This window comes from Hemitrygon akajei, chromosome 22 (genome assembly GCF_048418815.1).
Source record: "Hemitrygon akajei chromosome 22, sHemAka1.3, whole genome shotgun sequence".
In the NCBI taxonomy this organism is placed as follows: Eukaryota; Metazoa; Chordata; class Chondrichthyes; order Myliobatiformes; family Dasyatidae; genus Hemitrygon; species Hemitrygon akajei.
In genome coordinates, this window is record NC_133145.1 from 46,635,877 (window position 1) to 46,647,982 (window position 12,106).

Genomic DNA, 12,106 nt, shown 5'->3' on the forward strand with positions numbered 1-12,106 from the left:
ATCAGAAGCTTTTTCCCAGGGCTGAAATAGTTGCCACAAGAGGACACAGGTTTAAGGTTCTGGGGAGTAGGTACATAGGAAACGTCAGGGGTAAGTTTTTTACTCAAAGATTGGTGAGTGCGTGGACTGGGCTGCCAGCAACAGTGGTGGAGGCGGATACGATAGGGTCTTTTAAGAGGCTTTTGGATAGGTACATGGAGCTTAGAAAAATAGAGGGCTATGGGTACCCCTAGTAATTTCTAAGGTAGGGACATGTTCGTAACAACTTTGTGGGCCGAAGGGCCTGTATTGTGCTGTAGGTTTTTTAAATGTTTTTATGTTTCTATGTTTTCTATATCAGCTGATTTAAGGAATTGTTGTTTTGCCTTTTATTGTTATCAGAACTAGAAATAAATGGCATGCACTATAGATGCAGAGTTTCTTAAAGAGAGAGAAATTCAACTTTGGCTACCAGCACTAGACATGTGCAATGGTATCTGGACATTAATTTCCAGTGAATACTATGATGACTGATATTCTCACAACCATTTAGTACTATTAACCAAAAACTAAGTACTCCTTGTGTATTTCTAGAAAAAGGAGGATAAACTAAATAAACAGAAGCCAAATAGATCCTTCACTCATTTATATCACCATCCTTTCTAGTATTTCAAAACGTAGGTAATATTGATCAAAATAGCATCAGACAGTTATTGAGATTAAAGTGCTGTCAAAGCAGGCAACATATCTTAAACATTACAATTAGAAAAATAGTGCAACTTCTAACATAAAAGTTACAATTGTTCATAAAGCCCAAAAGCCAATTTGATCCCAATTTCTGTAAGCAAGCAACTGCTGAATAAGCATCAAAAAGTGAAATAGTTAAAACCAGATTGAGAAGAATTTTTCAGAACTTTTAAAATTGTAATGATTTTAATGTGTGTAGTTGATTGAAGCACTAAACTTCAATAGAAAATGTACTGAGATAATATGTTTACCATACTGGTGGAGCTAATTAATTCCATATTAAATAGTCATAGCAGAATCATTTATCATTGTAGGTAAACTATCAAAAACATGTTGGTAATATTTGTCCCCACTAATGCTAAGTTGACATAAAATAAATATACAAGAACAAGCAAATTTAAGAGGGTCTCTCATGGGATTACTGCAGTGCACTAACCTAAAAACTGATAAATATAGGGGCACAGACATTGAATTTAAAATAATGGTTTGTAATATTCATTTTTTAGATTTTAAAACAAGGACGATTGCTGTGGCTGGTGTGGCAATCATTTTAAAAACATTATTCTTTGCCCTAAAATAAATTATCAGAATAAATTTTAGAGAAATGAAACTTATGCCTACTGCAATTAAAATGGAGTTTGAGAAATGATCTAGAACATTAAAAAATTGCTTTTGTTTATAGTTAGAACTCAACACGTGTTGTGAATCAACAGCCGTATTTCCCTAAATTTTCAGTGTCCACTTGTGAAATCACCAGCTTCCTTGCAGTCCACTCTAATGCATTTGGCAAACAAATAATTGACCACACTTTTCTATCAAGCAAATAAATAAAGGCAGCAAAATGAAATACTTCAAGCCAGCGAGCAGGATTGCACATTATAGTTTATGTGAACAACATTTTCCTTTAATAAAAACAAATCATTTTTTACATTTACAGTATTGTGCAAAAGTTTTAGGCATACACATAGCTAGAGTGCCTAAGATGTTTGCACAGTACTGTAGTAATTTCTTGTTTCACACTGCACTGCGTGATAATCATGATATGTGAGTGAGGGTCAAATTGATTCTGATATGGGTCTCCTTTGTGGAACAAGGGTGGGAAGGGGGCAGGGAGAGGAGAATCATGGTTGGGAAAAGGGGAAGAGAGCGGGAAGCACCAGAGAGTAATTCTGAAATGATCAATAAACCAATTATTTGGAACCAAATGACCTTGGCTGGTATCGCACCTGGCATTCCTTCTCTGCCACCTGTCCACACCCCTCCCGTGGTGCTACACCCTCGCCATTCTCAACATAATTTGCTCCTGCCAGATTTACAAGCTCACTCTCCGCACCACGTTGTCGAATACAGTGTTGTCCAAAGTCTTAAGCATGCTAGCTATACAAATGTGCTTAAGACTTTTGTACAGTACCGTATATCACTACTTATTTTGCAATTCCAACAGTGACGTTTCAAAATGATTAGCTACTACTTAAACATGTTCCTGGATCAATTCAGTTTTCAAAGCAATAAAGTCAACTTGAATTGATCAAAATGCACTTTTGCCATACAAATCCTTTCATTAATGTGTGCAAGCACTGCTGATAAGCAATTGAAAATATATGTTAGTGTTTTCAGAACACTGGCAAAAGCCGTGGAATACAATGCATCACCAGAAAGCTCCACCCCTCACCCTACATTTCTTCCCACTCTCCATATATAACAAAGTTCCTGCCCCTTACAGTGTTTGTGTTCACTGTACACAACCCCCCCCCCCCCACTTGACATGATAAAATATGAGTAAAACACATCATGGATGCAGGCAAAACAGGAGTTGAACATTTCAAATTCAAACCCTGCTTTTTCTCTCAGGAACCATAATTTCTATGAATATTTAGTTCCGCTGCATTGCCTGAAAAACATATTTGAAAATGGAGACATGGTAGTCTCTTTAAATCTAGCAATGTTGTACACTTCAATATTCTCTCCAAGAGGCCCATTATAATCCAAAAGTGTGTGTGAGATTCTTGCTTAACAATTAATAACTTGAATATCCACCTAATAAATAATGTTTTTCCTGTCTATGCAAATCAAATTTAAGCCCAAATTTTACCAACAATTAACTCAGAGTTGCGTTCATGCCAGTAGGAGAGGGGAAAAAAAACACAATCTGAGACTTGGTGTTACAGAGCTGCTGTTTAATTCACCCATCTCCCTCCTGAGATGACTGAGAGTTATTTAGATTAGTGGGTGTGAACCGCAATTTGGAAAGGAGTATGACAACTGAAAGAATGCGCAGAATAACTGGGTGGGGTACATACATTTTCCTTTTGAGAAATCCACAATGATTATTAATAGAGACAATTATTTTTAGTTCCGTAATTAATGCCCCATAAAACATTTTCTTTATTACTTGTTCCTCTTTACAAATGCATTTTATCTGATTTCAAAATATATGATGCTGGAGGATACTTTGTACACTATTGAAATTTCATTATGAAGCCAGGTAACAAAAGTAATTAAGGAATGGAATGTGACATGTTACTTAGTTCATCACTGTAATAGGGAAAGATTATCAACATATAAACAAGATGTAAAGCTGTAATTCTGTACATAATTTAATATTAGCTTCTTGCCAAAATGTAGGAAGTTTATAAAGTTATTTTCATTTTGGAATGTTTAAATTGCCAAGCAAGATCTTAGTGATTAAAAAAATTGTAATGTAACATAAAATGACTACAATTTGTAGATCAAAAACAGCTTTTAAACATTATCATAAAAATGGTATTAAGATTCCTGAATACATCAGTTTAAAAGCTGTACATCTGTAGATCTTTCAAAATCAGAACAAATGCACAATAAAGTTTCTATTCCTCTTTTGCTTTCCATTATTAATCATTGCTTTTATTTCTGCAGCTACATAACTTTCATTTTTTAAAATTGGAAACAAATCGGAAGAGTCAATTGGAGGCCTCAAAAGTCAGTAATATTTGAACATTTATTTAAAATTTCCTCATTACACATCAGGGCATAATGAATGAGTACATCTGTAACTCATCATGTCAGTGTGTGCAGGTCCATGGCTTCCAGAAAGAGGCAACATGAATGGATAGGGTGGTAAAGCAGGCATTGGCACGGTTGCCTGCATTGTTTGGGGCAAGGCCTATAAATGTTGGGAGGTCCTGTTATAGCTGTATAAAACTTTGGTTAGGCCACATTTCAAGTATTGTGTGCAGTTCTGGTCACTGCACAACTATGCAAAGAATATAGGAAATAATGGAGCCATGTAATTCTTGAGTCTATTCTACCATTTAATTGGACCACTTCTCAAATCCATTGCCCCATCTTATTTGCATATACCCTGATTACTCTAGTATCCAAAAATATTTTAACCTGAGCCCTGAATATAATCATTGACTGAGCATCCCTATCTCCTTGGAATACAGCATTTTGAATAATAAGTTTAAAAGACACTTTTCACTCTTAGAGGAAACAGCTTCTCATCATCCATCTTGTCAACCCACCTCAGTGAAATTATCTCTGAGCTTTATCTTGAGTGAGCATAGGATTACCCTGCATAAAGTTCTCAAAATAGGGCATACATAGCCTGCTTCCGTGGAACAATCTGGTGTATTTCTGCTGTGTTGCCTCTAAACAAATACATCTAGCCTCTGACATAGAAACACAAATTGCAGGTGGTTCATCAGATAAGGTTTCACCAAAATCCGGTACAGTTGCACCAAGATTTCCTATTTATGGTCTGCAACACCTCTGTGATAAAGTCCTAATATACTAATTGTTAGCTCCACCTGCACATTGTACATTTTGTGTACAAACATTATGCAGAACCTTTGATATTTATTTCATCTGCTTCCTTCTTGTGCACTCACTTAACCGACAGTATACCCCTTTGCAAACTTTTGCATCATTTTCATAACTCAGTATTGTTTCACAAATCTTTTATTTTAAGCGAACCTATAAACATATTTTATTCCTTTGCTAAACCATTAAAATAGATCATATACAATGGAAACTCCACCATTGATTCTTGTAGCATTCCATTCATAAATACCTATTAACTTGAAAATAGCCCATTTATTCTTGTTTTCCATTTCCTGGCCAATAGACAATCACCTATTTTCTACATTGCACTGAACCTCATGAAGTCTACAGGCTGATAAGCCTTATAGTAGCAGTGGGAGAGTTAGTGAAAGGCATTCTGACAGACAGGCTGTATTTGTATTTGGAAAGGCGAGGACTGATTAGAGATGGTCAGCATGGGTTTGCCTGAGGGAAAACACATCTCTCACATCACAGACAGGGTGATAGACATTGTCTACTGGACTTTAGTAAGGCTTTTGACAAGATCCTGTGTGATAGGCTGGCTTGGAACGTTAGAACCCATGCAATCCAAGGTTAGTTGGCTAAATAGTTACAAAATTGTCCTAATGGTAGAATGCAGAGGACTGTTCTTCAGGTTGGAGACCTGTGACTAATGGTGTGCCATTGGGTCCGCTGTTGTTTGTCATCTGTACTAATGATCTGGACAAGAATGTGGGTGACATGACCACTATGTTTGCAGATAACACCAAAATTGATGGTGTGAAGAATGTAGTCCAAGGTTACAACAGGACAACTGGGGAAGTGACAACTAGGAAAGACGTGATTAACCTAGAGAATGTGTACAGAAAATTCACAAAGTGGTGGCTGAATTGAGGGGCTTGAGTTATCATGAGAGATTAGATATGCTAGGTCCGATTTTCCTGCTGTGAAGAAGGCCAGTGAATGACACGATTGGACATGAAAGGTTTCTGACATTTAGGATGTAGCCAGAGGGCTAAAACATTAGTTTCACCCACATTGGTGAGCATAAATATATTAAAATTCTGAGATTTCCATGATAACCAATGATCTGGAATGACCTTTAAAATGTACCATACACCATCTCTTCCATCCTCTGATTGTTAATAGTCAAATTGAATATTTTGCAAAAAAAATCTACAGCCTTAATGTGAGAGACAGGAAGTTTAAATGGCTTTGAGGGGTAAACTCTTCCACACAAAGAGAAGTTGGTATCTGGAATAAGCTGCCAAAGGAGGTGGTGGAAGCAAGAACAGTAACAACGGTTGAGAGCACTTTGACTAGTGTTTGAATGAGCAAGATATGGATATAGAATGAATGCAGGCAAGTTGGATTAATGTAAATAGGCAAGATGGTTGGCATAGAAGCAGTGGGCCGGAGGCTGTTTCCATACTGTAAATCTCTATGACTCAATTGCATATTTGAGAAATTAACACCAGATTTACAGTTCTGTGGTCAATCATTAGAATACAAAAGAAATGCTTTAGACTATCAATCTAATCAAATAGGAATCAAAATGAAGGAAAACAAACTTCAAAGCATTGTTGGTGAGGAAATCATATTTTGGCAACAAATAGAGAAGTGCATGGTTATGTCTGAAAACAAAACATCGGGAGCACAATATTGTATTCCTGAAATGAAACTAGACTATATCTTCAGGTTTAGAAACCAGTTCAGAAATTAGGAGCAACATCTACTTTGCAACACATTATGTGACTGCTATACCCAAACTGAAAAAGTTGGTGGAAAGTCAACAAATTGTTCACTTCAAGGTATTTATTATGACCAGCTTTCCATACGTCCTATTATTATTTTGAGCCACACTATATTATCAGCAATCACAGACACATTTTAAACTTGAAGAACTTAAAAGTACCTCTGAAACACCAAAAACATAATACTGGGAGAATTTGTACGAATTTGTACTTTTTTAGATACCTGTTATTTGGAATATGCAAATTTTCTGAAGTTAATACATGAAATCCTTAATATTTCATGTCTTTTTCTTTGAGAACAAGGAAATACATTGTGCTTCAGAAAAAGTTTGGTATCTAGGATGTAGCCAAAAGGTTAAAACATTAATTTCACCTACATTGGTGAGCACAAATATATTAAAATTCCGAGATTTCCATGATAACCAGTTATCTGCCATCTGACTTTTAAACTGTACCATACACTATCACTTTCATCCACTGATTGTTAATAGTCAAATTGAATATTTTGCCTAAAATTTCCAAGAAATTTCCAAAGATTTAAAGAATATACAAAAAATTTTGAATGTTATTTGGTGATTTTTTTCTGTATTCTTCCCCACTTTCATGCACTACAATGACTTTACTTAGATAAATTAACCTAACGATGATTTATGGTTACTGGATTTAGCAAGTAATCTGTATTTTCTTTTGAATGTTGGGCAAAATAACATAGATATAGAGAATAGTGATTGAGAAGGATTTCACAGTTTATACCACTAAAAGTAGAGAGTAAATTGAAGAAATTGTGCTTTCAAAGACAAGTAATCTACAATTTTCACCTTCAGAAATTGCTTTTGGAAATAGCTGTCATTCTATCATTGTCTAATTGTACAACTGGCCATAAGATAGCTGCCTCAATGGGTTTTCATTTGTGACAAAAAAAACTAGCACTCAGCCAAAATTTACTAGAATGATAAAATCTGATTGGGTTCTTGGTACTCCCCATCATTTACTGTGATGGGATTAAGCTTGACTGAAGTTGCTTCAGTGACAAAGGGGCCACAATTTCATCTCTAATGAAGCAAATATATTGGTGATGATGCTTAAAGATCAAAATGAATGAATAAACAAATTAGAGGGTAATCTTAAAACCCTAAAATGATATCAGAAGGTTACATGACCACAGCTGTCAAGTTACGCTTATTGTTTCACTGAGAACTAGTTTTAAATGGCATGTATATCAAAGTACGACACTTAAGTGTACAGACCATAATTTAAGAGAACCCCAGCACATTTAAGATTATTTCATAAGATGTAAACTATTGCCCAGATCAGATCTTAACATTTCTTTTACAATTATTGATAGTTAAAAGAAAGTGCAGCAATTTAACATTAATTTTCTTGAAAACATTAATTTAGTTTTCATAATAGTAGGAAGAAACTGATAAATTAACTGTTTTACTTTTCCCCAATGGCAACCCAATTGAAACCTTATCTTGGCAATAAAAATCTGAAATCCCACAGCACTCACAAATCCACAGCTTTCCATAAAAGTACTATACATGTGCTTAAAAGCAGATGTGAAAAGGCAATGCATTTAGCTATATATCTGAAATTGGGAATATATTTTAAGATAGAACAGTTAATTGATAGGGATGTGATTAACTGAGAATTATTTTCAATACTGCAGATAACTGGGTGCCAACAATTTAAAAAATGTTTAAAATCAGCACTGAATTCTTACACTGAATGCAAATCACCCATTAAATTTCATATTTTTACCTTCACAACATCTTCCAAAAATCAGATGTATATTTTGCATTACATTATAAATGTTCCAGAGTGTGCTTCCCCAATCATTCAACTTGGACAGTATTTTGGGGCTACAGAAGAATCCCCAATAAAGACATCTGTATCTTCACATGTTTAAGTGATTGGGCTATAACAAGCTCCCTTTCCCTGAATAGCTTCTCTACTTCAAGGCAGCTAGAGTTAGTGAAAAAGTTTTAAGTATTCTGTGTTCTGGAACAACTGTGGGATTAGGTCCCACTTCAGTGAATTGAACATTAGAATTTATGGTGACATTACAGTGCAGTATATGGGAAATACTGTACTGTTGGAGGTTTCCACCTTTCAGATGAAACCTTACACCAAAGCCTCACCTGCACTCTCAGGTGGACACAGAAAATCCTGTGGCACAATTTCCAGCAGGCATATGCTCCTCTTGGTCAATTTTTGTCCTTCAACAAACTTTACCAAACTAGTTCATCTACCTTTATCAAATGCCAAAATTGCCTGTTACATTTTCTACATTACTGCAGTTGTTACAACTCAGAAGTACTTCACTGGCTGTAACGCACTTTGAGGCTCCTGGAAAGGTGTTGCATAAATGCAAACCTCTCTTTCTTTTCAACGGTATCAGTCTAGACATGCCCAAATCTTACCTGCAGTCAGGGTGCATACCAACACTAGCCCTCAGCTATCAAAAAACTATAGTTACTAAGACCACAGGTTCAGCCTCTCTCAGGTAAACCACTTCCTGAACAATTTTTCAAAATGTACTAGAGTCCTCAGCACAAAATATGATTATCTCAGGAATGTGAAAACATCTTTAGCTCCTTTTTTGCCTTCTTGTGCTGATCTTGGAGATGGAGTAGCAGATGTCCCGCCATATGGACAACTGTCAAAATCTAAGTGATTCAATGTGCACTCCACAGCTGGGATGTATCCACTGTCCCACATTCCTGTGCCACACAGCTTACAAAGATCATGTAGGCTGCAGGGGATTCTGGGCAAGAGGCGAAACTGGTACAAAAGACTCCGTGCCTGTAGAGAAGAAGAAAAAAAATCTCAAATGAAATCAACAAGCTTGAATGACACTTCACTCACTTAAATATTTCACTAAATAACTTTAAAAAATATTCCACTTTGGTACAAAAGTTGTTAAGCACTTGCTAGTGGCCCTTTGTGCATCCAGTGGCTGGAAAAAACTTGTACACATTTGCAAAAATGGAACTAATTTGCTAGATCGTAGAGGTGCAGGAGAATGGTTTAAACCCAAATCATCCCCATCATCATTCATCCACCTCATCAATTGATTACCCTCAAAGTTAAACCCCTGATAGAATTCAGTTCTCCTCGTTGATGAATCCCACATTCTCCCACTCTCATCAGCACACAAGAGGTCATTTAACTGGCCTCTGATTGTACTGTTCACATATTTGCAGTATCAGTTTCTACAGACAAATACATAGGGATTTTAGATTTAATCCAGTTCATAAAGGAAAATAATGTAAACACAAAATAGTATTAAGATATGCCAAGCTGCTTAGCTCCTTATTAAGATAAATAAAAGGTACATTTGTTTTCTGTTTGCTGTTTACACAAGGTTGTCGAGAGCTTGGTATCTTGATCATGATCATTTCACAGTGGCCTACCACTGGGAATCTTTATTAAAATAGCATTCACCTGGTGGCCAAGTTAAGATAGTATTCTCCCTGATTTAAAAAAAAAATTCAGCCTAAACTAAAACTGGCATAGAAAAAAAACACTGATGTTATTTAACTAATGACCGTTCACAGGTAGTATTGGAAATTTACATAAATTGCTGTGTTCCTCTTGTTTTAAGCTTCTTCACTAAATTACCAAAGTGTTACATCTTTCATCTCCAATGAAGGCCTATAGAAAGCCTGTGTACAGTGCATTGAAATTAATAGATCATTCAAGAAATAAAAGAAGGCATTGGTTGAAAAATCATTCCTTATGAATCCTTTCTTTTCCCCACAAGGGCAGGCTTGAGGATCAATTACCAATTGCAAACATTTTGAATATAAAATTGGCCTCCAGATCTTCCTCAATCTACAGCTAGTACTCACTTTAGACTTTTAAGTGCCACCCACTTTATTTCCCCTTATCTCCTTTGCACTCATGTTCTTCTCACTCCCAATTAGTTAAAGCTTTACAACGAAAACTGTCCAAAGGCCTTTCTCATAATTACTTTTAATTTTGTTTGCCAACTCCTGGTACTGTTGTAAGAAATACTTAAAATGATATTAGATTGAAATGAAACATTGTAAACGTGCACAGAACATAAATGGTTGGAAGTATTGGCAGATATTAGTCACACAAGGTATTATACCATAATGGACTGTGTCATGAAGGCAACATGCTGATCGTTTGGGCATTCTTGTGTGGGTATGTAAATGATGTGGCTTGCCCATGAGAGTCAACTGAGTGTAATTACGCCTTCAGTGCTGACGTTTAAAGATGATGTTCTTGTCTCTTTGTGGGGTGGGGGAAAGCATTCAGAATTTTGTCTGCAGTTTGATTCTATGCATGATATGGTTATTAACAAGTTGCTGGACCTCCTATGTTCTTTCCACCCATCAATTCTTTGAACAATTTTCTTTTTGTCAGACTTTGGCTTTCAGTTGCCTGTAGAATGCGTTGTTTTTCAAAGTGTAGTGCAGCTTCTAATTCAAGAATGGCTTGTTATTTATAACATGCACAAAATGCTGGAGGAACTCAGCAGGTCAAGCAGCATCTATGGAATGAAATAAAGAGCTGACATTTCAAGCCAAGATTCTTCATCGGGATTGAAAAGGAAGGAGGAAGAATCCAGAATAAGAAGTTGAGGGAAAGGAGTTCAAGCTAGAAAGTGATAGGTAAAGACGAGATTCTGTAGATGCTGAAAATCCAGAGCAACACATACAAAATGCTGAGGAACTCAGCAGGTCAGGCAGCATTTATGAAAATGAATAAACAGTCAATGTTTCGGGCTGAGATGTTTCATCAGTTGATAGGTGAGGACAGCTGAGGGGGAAGGTTGTTAATTTCTTGTTACAAGTTCTTGTTAATTAGTTCTTGGATCTCCCTGTCACTTTCATCAAACTAGTTCTGGACTTTTTCCACTAAAAAAATCGAAGAGTCACTTCAAACGTACCAACTAAAATGGACTTCAGGGCTGCAAAGATACTGGGACATTGTGCAGATCTTGATGGGTGAGGGTCACCAGACTGTGTGAGAAAAGCATTTGTTGTGGTGTCATTGATATCTTCAACACTGGTTTTTATGCAGCAACATTCCTGGTGGGGATGATGGAGCAGATTATGTAGCTGTCTGTCCAACAATCATCGATGGTGATAGCAGCATTTTAGGACATTACTAGGTAGGCTGTGTTCTGTAACCAAAGCCCGCTGAGATGCTAGCAATGTCACGTCAACAGCTGCTGAGGGAAAGCCACCAGTGATAGAGCAGGGCTTTTTCCTCAGGCTTGAGGTGACTTCTGCCACAGGCTATGGGCTAGGGGATGGAGAGTAGGACAGAGAGAATAAAAGATGGAAATGGGTGCCCAGTAAAGGAAGGAAGAAGGAATTTAAACCGCTGGGTGTAAGACAGAAGGATGGAAGTGTAAGTGTTGGACAGAGGAGATTTGTGGGAGGATGGGTAAAAGTATGTAGGTGAGGGAAACTGAAGGACAAAAGATTCAGGGATGGACAAAGTCAACAGGAGTAACAAGTGAAATGCCAGCAGATAAGGGAAATTACATAGAGTCCCAAAGAAGGGTCTTGGCCTGAAACGTCGACCGTTTACTCTTTTCCATAGATGCTACCGAACCTGCTGAGTTCCTCCAGCGTTTTGTGTGTGTGTTCCTTTGGATTTCCAGCAGATTTCCTCGAGTTTGTCTTTTTACATGGAGCAAGCACGTGTGTTTTGTGTGCATGTGTTGGGTGGTTTTGCTGATGGCCATGTCTACACGTGTGTGTGTGTGTGTGTGTGTGTGTGTGTGTGTGTGTGTGTGTGTGTGTGTGTGTGTGTGTGTGTGTGTGTGTGTGTGTGTGTGTTTT

General features: G+C 36.9%; 1 protein-coding gene across 3 annotated transcripts in view; it reads right to left on the reverse strand.

Annotated features, from left to right (window-relative positions):
* Positions 1–1,590: 1,590 nt before the first annotated feature.
* Positions 1,591–12,106, reverse strand: part of tbc1d16 (TBC1 domain family, member 16) — a 110,768-nt gene continuing 100,252 nt past the window's right edge. For all 3 annotated transcript variants that reach the window (XM_073026154.1, XM_073026155.1, XM_073026156.1), the window contains one exon: positions 1,591–9,086. In XM_073026154.1, the coding sequence (XP_072882255.1) occupies positions 8,847–9,086 (240 nt within the window). In that variant the 3' untranslated portion in view covers positions 1,591–8,846. The remainder of the gene's footprint in view (positions 9,087–12,106) is intronic.